This window comes from Clarias gariepinus, chromosome 15, assembly GCF_024256425.1.
Source record: "Clarias gariepinus isolate MV-2021 ecotype Netherlands chromosome 15, CGAR_prim_01v2, whole genome shotgun sequence".
NCBI classification, from domain to species: domain Eukaryota; kingdom Metazoa; phylum Chordata; class Actinopteri; order Siluriformes; family Clariidae; genus Clarias; species Clarias gariepinus.
The window spans coordinates 30,005,435-30,026,201 of NC_071114.1; the positions used below are offsets into that span (position 1 = coordinate 30,005,435).

A 20,767-nucleotide genomic window follows, 5' to 3' on the forward strand; every position below is an offset into this window, starting at 1 on the left:
AAAACCCCTGCCGTGATGAGTCCGTGTAGATAAGATGCTAATAAATGACTTGCCAATATCTATATTATGATATCCAGCACTGAAGATTCCTTGTGCAACAAGCATCTGTTTCATCTCCTACAACGAAATAAAAATCAGCTGTACTTCATTTTCCATAAGTCCAGTTTTTACATATCTAAGCATTTTTTTTAAACGATGGTTAAATGTTTCTCTCTTTTTTTTTTTGTAGAACTAAAGTACTAGTCAATTTAAACAAATGTTAAATCCACCTAAATAAAAATCATTTCTAAACCTTCACATATTTTTTAACGAACCAAGTCATGTGACTTGACATCATTCTATTTCTAATCTTAAAACTTACCTTCAACATTTCTTTTATTTATTTGTACTGTACTTTTGTCATTTGTTTAAAAAAAATAGCTATTTAGATGTTTTATAGCCAGTTTAGCTCCATTGGAACTCCTTGTGATCTCAGCACCATGGGACAAATAATTTTGGTTTGCACCACTCAGGAACATATTTTTTGTTTGTTTTAAACTTTCACACTAGTCCACTTCCTACATTAATCATAATGCCGTTTGGTTGCCCAGCTCTACCCTCGTATTCAGTAGTAATGTATCACCCCCTTGGTATCACTGTTGTCCAAACATCAGGTCATTTTCCTCAATTCAATATGTCACAGTGTCCTCCATTGTTTCAATCTAATCTAATCTTCATTCATTCATACTTTTTACAAACAATCACACACTCATTCACACTTTGACACACTGGGCAATTTGGGAACACCAATCAGCCTAATCTGCAGGTCAATGGACTGTGGGAGGAAACCCACCAAGCACAGGGAGGACATGCAAACTCCACACACACACACCGAGGCAGGAATCAAACCCGCGACCCTGGAGGTGTGAAGCCACGGTGGTGCCTTCTATCTAATTTCTTCATCTTAAAAATTAGTTATCATTCTACTGTAACTCTGTCCTTTTGATGCAAAGGAGACAAATCAAAACCTACAGTCGATTGGGTAAGTTGTAATATCGTTAAATGAAAGAAATAAAACTTTGTTCATTTAAGCAGGATGTTTAGCTGGCTAGTTAAAATATATTTAAACACTATATGCTGACACTAATTAAAGTAATGGTAAAAGTTGGGAATAAGTAAAAACACAGTAGATATACAGTTTAGTACAAAATATAAATGATGTAACTACATTGGTATACATTGACTTCAACATTTAATGTTAAATTTGGTGTGAGGGTGTAGCAGCTAGCGCTAGCTAGCTACCTATCAACTTCTATATACCAACTGAATACCTACAGTAAGTACTGTACAGTTGTCACGTCTATGTAAGTTACTTAAGTAGTTTTACTAGAGGATACTTTTTACTCCGCTCAAACATACAGCAAATATCTGTACTCTTACTTCACTACAGTTCTGCATGGCGTTGCGTTACCCAATAAAAACAGCACGTTCACAATCGAAAAACAGAAAAATATAGAGATTTTTTTTTTTACGGCAGATTCCGAAGTCTTGCCTGTCGTACAGTATGCGCTGCCTACTGTTACATTCGGTGAGGAACGCCTGTGACATGTCCACAGTACTATTTTTAAGTGCCATTTTCTGCCTAAAAAAACTGATGATGCTGCCCCCTATTACATCTGAATAAAAACATAAAGTTGTCTACTGAATTGTGAAGCTTAATGAAGTCAACTCGCTGCTGTTCCCTTACGCTGCTCCAATGATTTGGCAGCCGCTATTTCTTCCTATCGTATGTGCTTTCGCTGTAGACATGTCATAGTCTGATCCGGGGTTTCAGTAGCTATGAGCTCAGACTGACGTTACTATTTTCGTCCATAGACGATACACTGCGATACACTGAGAGCCTGACAAACCCTTTTTCGCCATGGACAATGCTGCCTACTGTTACAGTCGGTGAGAATAACTTGTGACATGCTCACAGTATGACATAAAAGTTGATAATGAAGCTGCCTACTTGTGACACACCTACAGTATGATGGGGCTTCCTGTGTGTACTATTATGTCATAATGTAACCTAAACACCACCCTAACATACGCAGTTCCTGTTTTTTAAATAGAGGGATTTATAATCGGGAGACTCTGCTTAATCAGGCCAGCTACCAAAGATTCAGCTTTCACACTAATCTACAACGTCGACACCCTCTCGCTTTTGCGTAAGTCGATCCGCTGCACTCGAACATCTGCACTGCATTCTGGGGAACATTTGTATAAGTGCAACTTTGTATCACTGACATTCCAAATGTTATTGTTAGTCTTTCTTCTGGTTCTACAGTGGGGTCGCCATCAGATTCGCACAAAACTTTGGGGCATTGGTTGGGAATCGAACCAGAGCCTTCTACATATTGAAGTGAATTAAAATAAAATAATGCACTTGTTTCAGGATGGATTTTCTTTTCTTTTCTTTTCTTTTTTTTAACGATGATGCATGTACATGGGATTGGACTTGTATGAGCAGTGTGTAGGCAAGTTATATAACATGCTATAAATCATGTACAGTGCGTTGTCACGGTCAAAGCGTGGGCAGGCGTGCATGCATGGATCAGCTCGTGTGTGTGTGTGTGTGTGTGTTTCCGTGGTGACGGAGCTCTGCCGCATGGTGGAGAGCGCGAGCGCTTTAGTCGTGGGAGTGAGTTCAGCGCTCTGCCACATTGTGCATGTGTGTGAGAGTGTGTTAGTGTGTGTGAGTGTTCAGGAGTCGCTCAAGAACGCAGCAGCGCGCGACTGACAGCTGTAGGACTCTTTATCCAGAAGAAAAGAACAAAAGAATAAAACGTGAGTATTGCAAACGACATGCACTAAATAGAGGACTAGTGCGCACTTTTGGAAAGTTTCGTTTTTTTGTTGCGCTGCATTGATGTTTGCTGTTTCGCGCGCGTTATTTTACATTATTTTTTTTGGTTGTTGCTTTGAGAGAGAGAGAGAGAGAGAGAATGCGCGAGAGAGAGAGGCGCTGATGTGGCGCGAGCAGCGCGCGAGCCCCCCATAGTTATCTTTCTGAGGTAAAAATTAAAACGTGTAAAGCTCGACGTGTAGTCCGTCTCCCACAAACGTGTACATGTGTAGTGGCGTAAGATCAGACGATTAAAAAAATATATATGTTTGTATATAATTTTGTACTAGTTTATTTTCATCTTTGTGACAGACGACGCCAAAGCTCGTGCTGTAACCTGTGAGAGGATCGTGTCACAGTTCACCAAACTCATTCTCCTTATACATTCTTTCTATATAAAAGTTCCCAAAGTTGTTATCTGAAATAATTTTCATCTGTTTGTTATCCACCGTTAAAACCTATCAGCCCAAATAGAAAAATAACAAGATTTAAGTGATATTTTGTCCTGAGTTAGTCAATATCACGAAAAGAAAATCATATCACGATACTTGGAGTCTGCGGCGATACAGAATGCTCGGATAATTCACGATATTTGCTTTTCCTAATATGATATCTCCTGTATTAATAACTATGTAGCTATGTTTTTCAACATTGATCACTAATACCAATTTAATTAAGAAAAAGAAGAAAAACATGAATGGTTTTCCTTATTAAGTATAGACAATATGACAAAAAATATGACAATCACTATATATGTATCATGAGGTAGATGATTCCTAAGTAGATGCTTTTATATAGGAATATACAGTATTTAATGTGTATGCCGGGAATTTGGAAAAAAAATGTTTGTCAGAATATCATTTTACAAAGTAATTTTTTTTAGTTTGTCTTTTTTGTTACAAATAAATAAATAAATAAATGTCTAAAAAGATATCATGATACTTCAGAACATTGTATCCTGACCTAATTTATTACAATGTCAGTATTATGTCATCAAATCGTTTAGTCCTATTCCGTATCCCAGTAATGAAATTCTCAGTACAGATAACTACTGGACTGCTTGACTAGAGTTTCTATAGTTTGTTTTCTGACCCTGTAGACCAAACCTTTGCTTTACTATTGTTTGAGATAACAGTTATCAATCACAAAAGGAATCAATTATTGAAAGCGATCAAATTTATTAACAAAGTTTAAGTTTTTTGTTTTAAAAAAAGTAAAAAAATAAAATAAAAATATCATGCTACTTCAGAACATTGTATCCTGACCTAATGTATTACAACATTAAATCACTCAGTCGTATTCCTTATAATGAAATCATCAGTACAGATAACCACTTGAATACTTCAATAGTGCTTTTATCATTTGTTTTCTAACCCTGTGAACTAAACCTTTTCTTCGCTATTGATTGAGATTACAGTTATCATTTACAGCTTTCAAATTTTAGATCCTAAGATAATTTACATTATGGTGTTAGCAAGAGGCTAGGAGCTAGCTGGTATTGATTTTATTTGCTTTGTTCCTTAAGTTATGTTAGGTGGATATTGTTAATATTAAGTATATCATAAAAATTTGAGTCATTGATATATAATTTAAAAAAATCTGAAATTTAGTCACACTAAATACTAGATTTGAAATGTTGTTCAGAAAAAAAAGCATTTGTAAAAGAAACCATTTAGTCCTAAATTTTATTACCATATTATTTCTACGTTAATTAATTATAAGTTAGAAAATCTCTGCCCATACTTTTGAAACTATTTAACATATTTGTTAACATTTTATAGAAAAATACATTTTAGCGCATTAAAGTTAACTATGAATTTTTAAACTTGACTTAAAAATAATGATTACAATATTTCATGATGTCATTGCTAAAAAAAAATCGTTATTTGATTTGGTGTAAAACAAATTTTTTTACTCTTATTTGTAATAGATTTATTAATAAAAACTAAGAATTTAAACTTCAGTAATTAAAATCTCTAAAAATATATATGTTTCTTTTTTTGGATGAAGTTCTGTGCTGAGTTTCTTTCTGTCCCTCCATTGTGCCTTGTTGTCTGGACTCCTTGTTAAGGTTTATTTGTGGTCCATTGGGGGTCGTGAATATAAATCGTGCTAGTTACCCAACTACAAAATTAGCTCTGTTTGCTATTTGTGAACTGGTCAAGCTTTTGATTTGATCAACAACACAACTAAATACCAGCTCTGTGTGTCAGCTTCTTCTTCTTCTTTTTCTCAGTGAATTAATGGGACATCTGTCACTGGGGGTTAATGCCCTCCTTATGAGGTGGTGGTAGTGGAGCGAATGCTTTTCCGAATGTAGGTCATCTCTGACTTTCCAGCGGAATCTGGCGCTGGTTTTGCTGTGAAGTTCTAATGTGAAACACATGTTTCGCTGTTGAACACAGTCTGCTGTTCTCGCTCTGCATGATGTAAACTGTGTATGTTTCAGTAAATGTTCCCTAAAATGGTGTACGCATTAGGCTCGTTTTGTCATCTTTCAGTAGACGCTGACACGGCTATCAACATGCTTTCAACAGCTAGAAGTCCAGTTCGACCGGATTCCACATTTGTCTTTATTCTAACAGGAAGTGTAGTTTGTGTGTCTCTTTTATATAGTGTAACTGCAGCAGTCTTTACTAAGATGCTTCCATCCGGAACTTAATAACTTGCTTTTATTATTGTTGTTGTTTTAGGGGTTACTCACTTACAGTATTTACTGTAAAACCTCATTAATGATGTCACTAACAAACATTATAGACATCATAAAGTTGCAGAATGTGACTTTAAATGATGTCACTAATAAACATCATAGCTTCAGACCAATCATAAGGCATAACAACATTGCATTTAATGAACCTGCATGCTAAGCGTGTTAGGTTTCCTACACAATCTTGTTAAGTTGTCCATTATGATGTAAATACTGTAATCTTACCCATAACTGATGTAAGCTAGCAGCATGTAGCTAGGTATGCAAGGGTGCTAGGTAGGAGTAGTGACCTTATAGTGACATAATTTACATATTCATGTACATATGCAGACTGTGAGATTATTAAGCGAATATTAGTTTTACAATAATTAATATTACACTTAAGGTCATGCATACATTTTTTTCAACTGCAAGCAAGTAAGTTATGATGCAGCCAATACAAACAATTAGCTCGATTGATCCCTCGGACCGATCTTATGTACAACATGTTTCTTCAGTTTTGCTCTTGTGCTGTGTTTTTTCCTAAATATCAAGTATTTTAATTAATTTTATTGCTGTTTAGCTAGTTAGTAAACAAGTGGCAAATCCAGACACTTCATCATATCTTGCCGTGTACAACCTCTCGTTAAATGTGTGTCACATGAAATGTCCCGATTGTAAGGAAGTAGTTGCGGAGATTGTTTTAAACCCTAATATCGATTTAAATCACAAGTGCTGTACAAGCATTCATTTATTACATTTTGTGATGATAACCGCAGAAAGTGTACACACACAAACACACACACACACACACACATATATATATTTCGAAAACTTTTATATTTTGCTCTAACTTCTTATAGTTAAACTATTTATTTATTTCTTGCTCCTTTTTAATTTCTGTCTTATTTCTTGTCAATTGTTTTTAAAACTGTTAAGGTCATTGGCGGTCGTGTAAGCATTTCACTGCATATCGTACTGTGTATGACTGTGTATGTGACAAATAAACTTTGAATTTGGGTTTGATTTTGAACACACAGTACATACACATGTGGCTTGTCGGTTGCTAGTGTGAACAGACATGGGGTTAAACTTTTCCTCTTGGTCTCTTTGAGGACCGGTTTGAGGACCCCACTTAACCAAAGTCACCGTCTTCAGGTGCTGGAATGAACGTAGACCGGCGCCGGCCTCATTATTATTATTACTATTTTTCCTGTTTACATGCCACGGAGCGTGAGAGTGTTTGCTTTCTCAAGAGGATCCACTTGTTCTTTACCCTCCCGTTTCTATGGTTGCCACGGGAAACCATCCGGCATTCACGAGACTGAATTAAGTCGTCTGGAGATGGAGAGAAAGAGCGGACGGGGCTTTATTTAAAGGCCAGCGTGATTTGGGTCGGGCCATCTGCGGCGGTGCGGTGCTGCTCGCTGTCAAGTTTGTGTCAGCCGCGGATATAAAGCCGTCTGGATGGAGAAGCTTGTTTTTCGGGATCTATGGTCAATTTTGAGCTGCTCGTTTAAAAAAAAATCTTTGCAGAACTCATTGTGTGGCGTGGACCGTTTAAGCCAGTGTACGTCTTTAGTGTGTGTAGAGTTTCTGCTTTTGTAAGCTGTGAAAAGCGTCACTGAAAAGCTGCCTTTGTTGTTGTGGGAAATCAAAGCTGGCCCTGTCTCTCAGCAGGGTGTGTGTGTGTGTGTGTGTGTGTGTGTGTATGGAGGGGGGTTGGAAAGAGGAAAGGCCTTGGGGTGTTAACTAGCACCTCGGTGTGTGTCGCATGCTGATGAACTTCAGCTCGTCTGCCCCCCCGCCTCCATAGGGAACTTCTAACACTTTTTCCAGATGTTTTAAAAAAGTACAGATGTTCTGACATGCACATCTGCAGCATATCACACTTGTTTCAAATCACTTCATTACCTCATAGTTCACACTTATATCACCTATATTTCTTTGTTATTTACCTGATTATTAATAAATTTTTTAATTGCATTTATTTTGCGGTCCCGGTTTCATGTCATGTCTGGTTTAACCGCTTACGGTAGAATAAATGCTGTTCTTCTTGTATTAATTTTATCATCCCAGTTCTGACATGTCCAAGGCTTTAGTAAAGGATTAGACTATCGTTTTTTCCCGTGTCTTTCTTCCTTTGTGTCGTTTTATTTCGTGTTGCGACTGGTACAGGAAAGTACAATTAGGAGTACAGAAAGTGTCCTACTTTGTCCTTTTACTTTTTCTCTTCTGCAGGAGTGTCCATGATAAGTGAAAGACAGTAACGTGATCATCCGTCAGACCTCCGCTCTTCCCTCGCTCAGCCTATGGATATAAATAGCAGCGCTTTGAAAATTCTGACAGCCGAGGAAATGAGTCAAAGAGGTTTTTATAAGGTCGGGGTGAAGGGAGGCAGAGCGGAGTTTCTGATGTTTTTTGAAATAGTTTAAGCTTTGAAAAGAAGAACTTCAAAGAAAGATAATCTAAATACCTCAAATCATTACGCTTTCGAACTCGTTTATGTTTTTTAATCAGAAGTGCTTACACGAAATGTCCGCCAACAATACCTGATCGTTTGTCAGAATAATTTCTTTTTAATAGAACAAGACAAAGATTTTACCTGTCCATTGAATGAGGAGGCGGGGCCAACAGGAAGATCTGAAGTGTCTTGTCAAGTTGTGTTTGTTGCAACAGAGTTTTTTTTAGCTACATTGTTGTTGGGTCTTGTTCACGACATTGTATCTAGTATTATGAGTTTTAAATTGACTTAATTTCAAAATATCAACATCCTGATTTTGTAAAAAATAAGAAATAATAATAACATTCTTACCCAACCTTCATATTAAACTATTTGAATAAATGAATTAGGGATGGGAATCACCAGGAGTCACTCGATACGATATTATCGCAATATCTCGTGCAGATTCGATTTGTATTGCGATTCTTCTCTACAACAGAGTTCATTAACTGAACGCTTTGTGCTATTTCATCCTCTTTTTATTCACCGATTAGCCGCCTGCGCTCCTTTTATAACTCGTCTACAAACCGGTTTTAAGTCTCTTTAATTGTAAAGTGCAGGTTCTCTCAGAGAGCGCACACACCTTTGGAGTCAATCTGGTTTAGACTGTCTTGTAATTAAATATCAATGCATATTATTAACAGTGATCGTTTTTTCTGTTTGTTGTTTTTTTTTTTTTTAAAAGCTTAACGATGCAACAAAATATCATCATGATTTTCAGAGGCGTTTCTATGATACATGACGTGTATAAGGATATAAATATCGTTTAGCAAAAAAATTTTCCTAGCAGGAGACAGAAGAAGGACCGTTAACAGACATTAAGCTGCTGTGTATTTTTGTAGATAATTACATTAGATGGACAAAAATTAACAGAAACATTACCCGATTCTGTGATAAACAGATAAAAGAGTAACCTAACCACTGCTAGCTTCTCTTCTGTTGATTATTGTCATATGTAGTATGTTTTAGCGGACTTCATAACTTATTCAAAAGTCGTATCATAACGTACTTACCTACAAATATGTGATTGCTAGAATTAGCATTAGCTCATGGAGTGCTTGTGTTGCAAATGAGACGATGCTCTGGAATATGCTCTGCTAAAGTCACCCTTCATAAAATGATGTGCCGGTAACATTAACCAAAACTGACTTTTCAAGCTTTCTAATTAATAGCTAACTAACTGTTCTAGGGTCGAATCCCTAATAGCTAGTGCACTATGTAGGGTGTACAATCCCTTGTTCCACATACCAAATAGTGCCCTTGATCAGGGGTTAGAGAGAGATTTGGGATTCAGCCTAGTGTTGGGAGCTAGTTAGCTTTGTAGCTAAGCGTTAGCCGTGAACAGAACGACACGGACGGTTGAAACCGATTTAGAAGTGATTAGTGCAGAGACGGCGTGTTGTTTAAGACGACATAACGTTATCAGATGTGTGTTCTTACTGAAAGTGCTTCTGTGACTGGTTATGACTGTGGGTTTTGGCACTGATTCCCATCCAGATGTGGGCGGGGCCATGGCGGACAGATGTTGTGACATTTTTTTTTTTTAGAAAAAGTAACATTAAAAAGAGAAAATAGTTTTGTAAATGGTGGATGAGCGTTTTTTAAAAATTATGCTATAAGAAATTTGTTAAACAATGATGTGATGAAAATAAATAAATAGATAGATAAATAGTTGGATAGATTTCCAATATCTAGAATGAGGTTTTAGTATCTACGCTGAATGTCGATGTTGGAGTATATCAGTACATTACAGCCCTACTTTCACATGCACTAGAATTTTTGTGTAAGAGGTTTTGTTGTTGTTGTTTGTTTGTTTGTTGTTGTTTTCTGTTGAGATGGCTCGATTTTTAAACTTTAAAAAGCTTAAAAATAGGACATGAATGAAAGCAAAAATCCACTTTGTATGAGGGGTTGGTTTACTGTGACCTGCGTGAACTCGTGCATCCTGATAAAATCCCACGTAAACAAATTATAAAAACTCGCACTAATAAGGTTTTAGGTGTTGACTGTGAACAGCGCGTGAACGCTCCCTTTTGTTTGCTTCTGACGAGCGTCTTCACGACCGACACGAGCGTCTCCTGTCGCCTGGTGATGTAACCGATGACATCAGGCCGCTCTTTTCTCAGACACACTCCGAGGACGCTGAACTTTTGTCTCGCGTCTTCGTTCTTGTTATGTCTCGTTACTTTCAGTTTTGCTGCGAGGTCAGGAAGTGTGTCGCGTCGCGCGGCGTGCAGGCTTCAGAGCGCGAGCTGGAGAAGCAGCGTCGCTGCAAACAACAGGAGAAAATCCTCAAGTGTTATTTGAACTCGTGTTTGTTTTACAAACTTCTTGAGCATTAAACTGTATGAATCTGATTCACGTTTATTCACGTCACATGGTAAAATCTTTCCATTATGTTATAATAATTGCTAATGTTTTGAATATATAATGTCCTGAAACGTTCTTTTTTTCTTTTTCAGAGTCAGCAAAATGGGCAAAGGTTGCATCACGGCTACAAAGTACTTCCTGTCTTTCTTTAATTTCCTGTTCTTCGTGAGTATTCTTCTCTGTTTTGTGTTTTTGACACTCCACATCTCATAACCCTGACTTATGGCAGATAAACCCAGACTTAACCCTGACCCTGGCAGATAAACAAAATGCTAAGGGTTAAATGTTGCTGTTTATCACTGCAGCATCCTAAATTTGTTATTTACTATTTGTTAACAACACATATCTCATGGGCCTGGTAGAACTAACAAACTGCGACTGATGGAGCTGGTGACTGACAGTTAGTGTCATTAACAGGGTTAAAGGTAGTTTTAAATTTGTACTGGTACCATGGAGGTGGTGGACAGTCCTGAAAAACTTATAGATCAGCTCTATTAACTTTTGGGTTCTATTGTTGAATCCCAAATTGAATGGAAATCTAGTGCACTATGTAGGGTGTACAATCCCTTGTCTCACACACTAAGTAATGCCCTTGATCAGGGGTTAGAGAGGGCTTTGGGATTCAGCCTAGTGTAAGAAGCTAGTTAGCTTTGTAGCTTGCGTTAGCCGTGAACTGCCTGAGCTTAAGTCATTTCAGACTCAAGCGCGGAGCGATTGTGTTCTCGCTGATCAGAATAAACAGACTTGAGGGTGAAATGTTCTCAGAAACGATCCCAGGTCCCTAATGTGAAAACGCCCATAAAGTAGTAGGAGCCGCCGCATCATGGTCAGGGGTTCACTCGATGGATTACAGTTCATATCAGTTCGGTTCAGTTGCGACTGTAGGGCCCTTGAGCGAGGCCCTCAACCCTCAACTGCTCGGATGTATAATGAGATAAAATGTTGCTGGATAAAGGTGTACTCCTTCTCCAGGGATCTGTAGGGAGCATTGTGGGTAATGTAGGAAACTGTTATTGATAATAATAAGTCAGGAAATCTTGGAAGGAAGATCCTATTTAAACAGTTTACAAAATGAAGAAACATAAACTTTTTTTTTGCGCCATTCTCCAGTTCACAGAACAGCTGTATTTTGGGGAACTTTATGTTCGGGCAAGATTGATGTTTTTAACAGAGTTATCTCTATCAGCCCCCCCCCCCTCTCTCTTTGTAAAGACATTCCTGTAATTACACAGATGATAACCACCCGGGTCTCTGCGGGTCCCCTGCGCGCGCCCCCACCCTGACTAAATGAAACCTCTTACCCAGACATACGCCCTTTAAATCACAGGCCTCCCTTACCAGGTCCAAACAAATTCGGCCGGAGCTGTAGCATTATCCCCGGCACACATGTCCGGATCAAAGCTGCGCCACAGGAGGAGTTGTTTAGCCTCGACGTCGTACTGGGAATGAAAGAGTGAAGCGGCGGCGAAGTGCTGGATTACACCCTTCGCTACTACGCCGGTGGTGCACCGGGTTATTTCAGGAGCAGAAATTTTATTTTTAGCGTCTGTGTTCTGAGAATACTGATATCAGAGCTGGCTCTCTACTGAAACGCCGGGGCTGTAACAAGCTCAGGATGTTGGTCCAGACCTGACCCGATCCCCTTTTATACGTCATCTGTAAAGGCTTCCCAGGATCTTACCATGTTTACGCCACAGCGGTCTTAAATATTTAAGGTTAGCGTCATTAGCGGTGCAGTTTTATGAGTCTCCAGTCAAGTCAAAGTCTCCAGTGTCAGCTCGCTGTATCAGACTGAGGAAGGTGTATGACTGTAACAAGGGTTTTTAGGGTCCAAGCACTATGACATCAGCACGATGACACCACGGCTGTTATGTCATTGACATCGCTATGAAAGTGCTGCTGTTTGATAGTGCTGATGTCATAGTGTGTGAGGGCCCTCTTGTTCTTCGAAGTATTTTTTTCCAGCATCAGGGGCTTTTTAGGGGCTTTTTCTGCTGCCATTAGGGTGCCGGAGCAACACAAAGTTTGCTGCATAGCTCATACACACTTGCACGTATGCACATGAAACCCATTAAATATTTAGAGCTCATTGAGCTGAACAACTTTCGCATTGCATGTCGTGGGCACTACTCAACAGGAAGTCAGTTATTTTGGGTCATTTGCAAAACGCACACAATGGATTTTGATGTACTCCTCCCAGGGGATTTATGCGATCGCCACCAAACCGGGCCCATGTAGGCTCAATACATGGCGGATGCAAAATTGCAGAGAGATTTTTGATAGCTCAAACGGTTCAGCCGAGACAACGCCGTAAACCTATGCTGAAAAGTGGTTAATAACTTTCTGTGTGACATCACATTGATTGACATCATATGGTGATTGCCTTTTTTTTCCCCAGCATCCGAGGGCTTTTTGATAGTCTTGGCATAAAATTTCCTCTATTCTAAAATGATGTCATACTGGTATTGGTAAATGCGTGTGACCCCTTTTTTGTCTTTCTGATGTGCCCGGGGATGTGACGGCACAGGGTGCTTGGGCCCGCTCATTGTTGTTTATTGTTATATTGCAATATATTAACTGGAAGGAAGAGACAGTGAGAGGCTGCTGAGGAAACGATGGTTCTTAGACGCTATAGACATTTGATCTTCCGCAGTTTGCTTAGGTGTAAGAGGAATAAAACACACGAGGCTGCGCTGTTACTGGAAAATATAATGAGCGGTCGGCGTGAGAGCAGCGACGCCACGGCTGAGCTTTTACAGCCAGAAACAGGAAGTGTTCAGCGCAGGCCCTGGGGTCGGGCCGGACTGTGAACCGCAGATTGATGGGGTGCGTTTGGGGCAGGTTCTGGTCTTCTCAGACACAGGCCACATCCGCTACAACCTCACCCCCCCCCCCCCCTTCCTTGCTCCTGCTGCTGTAGCTCCGGCTGCCACGCACGGCCAGGACTCGATCAATCCCAGATGTTTTAGTGATGTACTGCAGAGGGGAACGAGAGAGAGAAAAGGAGAGAGAGGGAGACGAAAAAAGAGAAAGAGAGACAGAGAATGAGAGAGTTATGGAGAAAAAGAGAAACAGAGAAAAGGAGAGATGTCGGAAGAAAAAAGATGAAAAACGAGAGAGAGAGAGACTGAGCTAGAAAGAGAGAGAGAGGGGGAGAGAGATGGCTCTTAAAAAAACCAATGGTTTGAACTTCTTAGTGTCTTCCAGTTCACTCTGGCACAGTGTATACATTCGTGTACACACACACACACACACACACACACACACACACACTTTCCTCCTTTCGTCCTGTCCAAGTGATTTGGAGCGACCAGCTTGTAAATTTAAAATGTGAGGCCCTGCTTTTCCCCTTTACTCCAGTTTATGATTTATTCTCTCTCTCTCTCTCTCTCTCTCTCTCTCTCTCTCTGTCTGTCCCTCTGTCTCTCTCTCTCTGTCTCTCTGTCTCTCTCTCTCTCCAGATCTTTGGAGCCCTGATTATGGGTTTTGGACTCTGGATCCTCCTGGACAATCAGAGCTTCCTTGCAATCATGCGTAAGTATATTTAACACGCGATCAATAAGCACACGTTCCTGCTTCTTTTTTCACTCTCGCGTTAGCATTAGCTCCTGTTAGCTTCCGTCTGACTCATTAGTTCGGGACATGTTTTTTACGCTGCCATCTGCGTCTGATTTAGTTTCTTTGTTCGATGACCACCTTTGCTTCGCGAAGTCACATGATGTCGGTTGTTCTGTAAGGGATTCTCATCACCGCGTTACTCATACTAGCACATACAAGCAAACACAAGCGCGCAGACACACACGCTGATCTGTATTCCATCCTTAAGGCTGTTACCGCGAGGTCAGTGGGTCTGTGTGTTCTGTGGAATAGAGCGCGGTTTCACGAGCGGTGCGGATAACCGGCCTGGCAGCACGAGGGTGACGTAACGCTACCCGAGGCAGCACGCGGGTGCCACGGCCGCGCCACACTGGCCTCATTTAGCCCCGCTCTCATTAGCATGCATCGCGTCAACTCTCGGATCCACGTTAGTCATCGGTGTGAAGAGATTCATCGAGCGGCCGCGTCCGAGCGGGACAAGAACAAAGCCGTGTCTTTCCACACGTCAGCTACGTCAAGGATTCCAAAGGGCTGGAGACTCAAGTTTGCACGAGGCCACGCTGAAGTTAATGCAGAACATCTCAGGGTTTGGAGCGCGCATGCGGCGAACACAGCCAGCGGTTCAAGTCTGCCGAACTCATCTCGGGAAAAAAAAAAAATCCAACAAGGAACTGGTTATTAAACTTGTTTCCCCTGGCTTCTTACCTAAACACACCTGATCGTAAACTTAATTACGTTAATTACGGTAAAGAAACGATCAGACAAAACTGAACAAACGTGAAGACGAAGAAACTTTTAGAGAGGATAACTTGATTGTTTTAAATAATGTCGTCTGTCCTCAATGTTTTCTGTTTTGAAAGACGCTGTTGATATCTGTCACAAAAATTTATAATAAACGTGTGTTTGAACAAGTATTTATTAAACATTTGTTAAGTATTTATTTAAACTATCAAATATTTTGACCAGAAAACGACACATTTAGGATGAAAACAGCACGAAATGTGGAGAAACAATGACACATTTAGGAAGTAATTAAATCTCCGTGGCGCTTGAGATGTATCCGCTAGCTTATAGACGATAGGTAATTTCACACATACACACACACACACACACACACATACTCTAGCTTTCTGATTACTCTGCATACTCTATTGTGTAGAATACCAAGTTAACTTTCCCGCTATAATCTCTCCTGGATGTTTATTAAAAAGCAAACGAGCAGGTGTTTACCGTATAACCTGGTGTATATGTGCACGCAAAAGCGGAACCGTAAGAAAACAACCTGCGAAATGACGCTATGAAAGTGATGATATTAATCACTGTTTTGACGCTCAGGATTTCTTCCCCATGTGGTGTTAGGGAGATTCTCGCTTTGTTTTGTTTACACAGATCTGAATCTCCAACACAGAATTCTTTGTGTCTGTCATTAGAAGTGTTGTAGAACTCAAACTGAAATTGAAAGTGTAAGGTGTCGTGATTCACCATGAGGAATGCAAAACATCTGATGGAAACTTGGCAATTTTTCTTTTTGGACTTGCATCTTTAGATCCTCCCTTCCATTAGACATCTATTATTTCTTGGTTCTACTGTATCTGTCCATCTGGTCATCCATCTATTTCTCCATCTATCTGTCTAACCATCTATACATACCGACATATATCTCTCCATACATCCATTCATCCATCCATCTAAACAGCTACTCATTCATCCATTTATACAGCTATTCATCTTCTTCTGCTCATCTATACCCAGAGCAGCAGTCTAAGCACACATGCCCCCCTCCATGACTCCCCCTCTCCATCTAGTCCTTGGTCTGCCCCCGGGGTCTCCTCTCTGCCCACAACACCTCCCCAGAAAGGAATCCTCCAGAAGGCATCCTATATAAATGCCTGAAACGCCTCAGCTGGCTCCATTCGCTACACAGGAGCAGCGAGTCTACACTGAGCTCCAGCTGGGTGTCTGACCTCCTCACCCTGTCAACCTATAGACTTAACTCACCGACCAGAGCTCCTGACCTTACGTAAGGGCCGAGGTGTACAGTATAGTGATAAGTAAATCGATTACTTAAGGCAGTATAAACGATGAGTGAGTGAGTAGTGGAGAGGGGTTGGTGTGATTCAGAACAATCCAGTTGGAGAAGCACCTTATAGAGGTTTGAAGGCCGGGGGTGCACATACTTCTTGTTGTATATTGTATTTCTAGACGTTTCAAGTATTTCACATGAAAACTCGATACAGATGTAGTTCAGAACATGGCCTGTTCATCGCCATGAGCAGTGAAATACAAGTCACACCAGTTGAATGTTGTGTCGTAATTTATCATGTTTTTTTTTTCCTGAGAATCAGTGACGGACAAACATGAGCACGTTACTTAACCACGGTGTTAAGAACACGACACTCTACACAACTGGCCGTGTTAATGACACCCGAGCAGCCCTCAGGGTTCATACTGAACTATGAAATGCAGCTCCGCATGAAACCTGAGCTGTTTTTCATTCCCGCAGTAACCTGTAAATGTTTAACCCTTATTTCACTTTCGCTTAAATTCTAGTTTTTGGATTTCTCATCGTGTCTTTTATTTTTTTCTCCCCTTTTTCATTTTATGGTTTGATTTGGTGTCATGGAACGCTTCCTGACCCTCATACACTTGGGTCACGCAAGAGCCTCGTGGTGAACGCGTTCACGTTTCATGTTTCATGCCATATTTTACCGGCTGGACGCATTCCTGCAGTCAGCCGTCGCTGCTGGAGTTTTGTTGGTTCTCTCAGGGATCCATCATCCGCCGAGCCTCCCTTCCTCCCTCCCTCCCTCCCTCTGTTTTTGAATGCAAGGAAAAGAAAGCAAGTTTACAGAACGCTATTGTGTCTCTGATCCCGCCGCTAGCAGCCTCCGCGGTCCCACTGATCCCAGGAGAATCGCCATGTTTCCGCTCCGCGCCGGCCTGAACATACACGATGCAAAGAACACGTGTGTGAATCTGCGTGCAGCTTGTGAACATGGTCACGTCTGCAGATTCCCTCGGACATGAACCGGTGGGGGGGATAAAGATACCGAGCCCGGCTTTTGTTATCTGTTAAGGCTGGTTTCTTGTAGCTTTAAGGTCGTCGGGTTGAGTCCAGAGGTTACGCTCACTGCTGTGTTGAACGAGATCTCATTATGCATTAATGTTAAGTCAGAATAAATAAATAAAATAACACAAATAATTCTGTAGCTCAGACGGTGACACGTTCTGTGATGGGTGATTGTGGATGTAATGTGTTATATATTTTGTTTATAAGATGTTATAATACAGTACACCCCCAGGCATTAAACAAACCAAAATTCCAATTATATATTTTTTTACATTTTATATTATTTGTTTAATGAAAGTTAAAAAGAAAACAGAATTAAAGTAGAAAGGTAGAAATGATACAGTATTTACAGAAATTGCAGAAATATAGAATATAAATGAGAGAAGTGTTAAAACAGCAGTATGACTGAAACATGACGTATGAACTGGAGTGATACAGATACGGTGTGTGTGTGTGTGTGTGTGTGTGTGTGTGTTAGCAGTGGTGTGGTTGTCCGTGTTCCAAAGTGCAGTTAGTCCTCGTGGGTGTGTAAATGAAGAGTGCGCTATATTTGCTATGAATCTGTTTGAACAGTGACTTTCAGAGCAGAGGTTATTATTCTTTATGCGCTATACTGTATGTAGTGTCTGTAACTCTTATACACACAACCGCTCAAACCTGTGGGATCACTCTCTATCTCCATGCTCGTTCCTGGTATTTCTTTCTTTCTTCACTGTAAAACAACACTGAAGGCTCTACTGAAGACACTGGTGACTCTAAATGAACTTCAGTTCTGGTCTTGTTCTCCTGGGAAGGTCTTCATGAGAGACAGTTTCATCATCATGGAGCTTGATGGGTTTCACAAACGCACTCGACACGACACTGTTCTTGTGAGACCTGATGCAGAACAGCTGACCTTCACGTCTTAACATAACAACTGACTGTTAGTGTTACGTAATTACTTAATGCCATATGTGTTATTTTATAGTTTTGAAATCCCCAGGATTGTTGCAGAATGTAGACAATAAATCACTAAACCAAAACAAAGAAATTTGCAAGTGACCCCAAACTTTTGAGCGTTAGTGTGTGTGTGTGTGTGTGTACATGTTATTACATGCAAATTTATAATCAATTTATAATAACGCATTAGTATAAAGTGTGTAGTTCATGCACAGTTCCTAGGCTACGGTATGTTTCGAAAAGTTTTTTCATTACTTTTGTACTCAATTATTGCAAATTTTTACATTTATTTTTGACTCACACCTTACGCTTTTTATCCATTTTGTAGTCCATTCACGTCTAAGTCTATGTCAAGCTAGTTCCTATTATGTCATTTATTATTTTCCGTTCCTTCTGGAACCACAGCTTTAACTTTAAACCTCCTTCTGTAAATAAAAGTAAAGTAATAAATGTCTCCTCGGCAATGGTGTCGGGTTTGTCTTCAACAGCCTCGCTTTTTAAAAGAATTATTTAACTATTAACCTTGTTGAACGAGCCGTTGCTATAGAAAGGATGATGTGTTAGAAATAGCGTAGTGTGTTTATTTTCTCCAAACCTTCAGACCCAATCAGGATCGGGATTTTCCGGCGCTCCACTTGGTCGTTGTTTGGAATGTGCTGATGAGCCGCGGCGGCGTTCCCGAAAGGCTTTACTGATTGATTAGATCATTTAGGTCTGCTTTGTGTTTGTGGATTCTTGTCACTGAGATAACACACACACACACACACACACACACACACTCTTCGGACTGGTACTGCTGATTACATCAGAACGTTATATCACAATGTTGTGTCTGTTTTTTTTCAAGTCACTGTATACACCGCTATTGTTCAGAGCCGCGGCCTGTTGCGGGGGGGGGGGGGGTGTTGGATTGGAGGTGGTGGTGGTCTTGGTTGTCTCACCACAGAGCAGGAAGATGGGAAAATTAACCAGGGCCGTCTGAAAACTGAAAGTGAAAGTCTGACGGCGTTGGGGTTTAGTGAGGAGGTTTAGGGGAAGCCCCGCGCCCTGTGTGGATTTGCCCTGGAACTCGTGTGATGTCATCATGTGCTACGTTTGTGAGTCAGTGTGATTTGGTGTTTTCCACTCCATAACAAATCCAATCCATTTCTTCCGGATATCTGATCAGTCCCGTGTCTACTAACAACACAAAAGGTTTTATAGAAATGAAAATGTTCTTCAAAGTCAGATGAACAGATTTTATTTCCTTTCCCTTAGAACAGTTTATCTTGGATAAACTTTAGGATCTTTTCCGCTCTACATTACGGCTCTAATCACTCTCCTAAAAATAAAGAAGGACCCAGTTGGACCGGCGGCAAAATGGAATCATGTTGTCACTTTTATATCTATATATAAATAGACACAGGACCGCGACACACGCAGTGCTTTTCATCATGGAGTGACGCTGTGAGAAACGCAGAAATCTTGGATCCAGTGTTCATACTAAATATGTGACAAAGACGCGCTGATATCCTGCTGAGCAACAATGCAGTGACGTCCCAATGACAAATCAGTCTTTCCTGTCTCTGTCATGCTTGTAGAACCTCAGTGGAGTCACTAAGTGGTGACACGTATGATGTTAACTGGTCGAGGCCGTCGTTATTACGTTCTTGCTTCTCATTAGGCTTTTTCTGAACACGTCCAAGCTCCTTATCAAGGGAAAAAATACTACATCCTGTTGTTGTACAAGTTGTACAAATTCTTTTCGGGGACGTAGTGAGAACGTGGCTCGGTGTGATGGGGAGGGGGTTCAAACCCATAGAACCCAACACAGCATGCTTATATGGAAGCCTTTTATTTAGTTTTTTCTTACATCCGAGCAACTGAGGGTTAAAGGGTTCGCTCAGGGGCCCAACAGTGGCATTGTGGTGGTGGTGGGGTTTAAACCTCAGACCTTCTGATCAACAGTGCAATGCCTTAACCACTGAGCTACTCCTGATCCCCTGGTTTGGTTGTTAAAATCTCTGTAAAGTGTCAATCGTGAACCCGTCTCAGCTAAAACAACCCTCGCACAGGACGCCGGTTAAACCCACTAAGCGTCGTGTTAATCCGAGCTCAGATTAAACTCAGATTAAGGTTCTTAGTCCTGAGTATCTCGTAGGGTTTCATTTAGTGCCTAATCCGCGTCTGGAAAAGAAAGCAGCGCTGACCTCCGAGCACGTTATGTGTCATAACTGAACCAGATGTGGACGGCGGAATGAAACGGATTTAGCCGAGGCTGAAAATGTGGCTGTAATAAGATCATCTGGTGCTTCAGAAATGGAAATATTTCTCCTCCTTAGTCACTTCGAAGCGCCTCGGGCCTCGCGTTGTGTTTTTTGTTGGTCCAACACAGAAATATTCAACCACAGTGGATGAATAAGTGACTCTTCTGTGCGATATGTGTCACTGAGGAACACGTGACGTCGGTTCACGTGACAAGTCGGCTTTTATTGTTACTTCAACCATATACAGTTCAGTCCACAGTGAAACGAAACAACCTTCCTCCAGGGCCGAGGTGCTACGTACATAAATTAACAGAAACTAACTAGCTCACTGAGAAACCTGATTAGCTGGCTAGCAACTTCAGTTTGTTTAGCAATTAGCAACGATTAGCAACTTCAGTATGTTGGGGTTAGGATAATTTACAAAAAGAAATAAAACTAGCCTAATCTAAAGCTAACCTACTAACACTAACTTAACAATTAGTCTTAAATC

The 20,767-nt window shown here is 40.5% G+C and overlaps 1 protein-coding gene across 3 annotated transcripts in view; it reads left to right on the forward strand.

Moving 5' to 3' along the window:
- Positions 1-2,129: 2,129 nt before the first annotated feature.
- The window catches only part of cd82a (CD82 molecule a), a 31,402-nt gene continuing 12,764 nt past the window's right edge, over positions 2,130-20,767 (forward strand). The window contains exons 1-3 of one of the 3 annotated variants that reach the window (XM_053513809.1): positions 2,130-2,189; positions 10,518-10,590; positions 13,887-13,959. In XM_053513809.1, the coding sequence (XP_053369784.1) occupies positions 10,528-10,590; positions 13,887-13,959 (136 nt within the window). In that variant the 5' untranslated portion in view covers positions 2,130-2,189; positions 10,518-10,527. Of the gene's footprint in view, positions 2,190-2,654; positions 2,809-10,286; positions 10,436-10,517; positions 10,591-13,886; positions 13,960-20,767 lie in introns of those variants that run through there. The other 2 variants (XM_053513807.1, XM_053513808.1) reach the window with 2 other exon arrangements.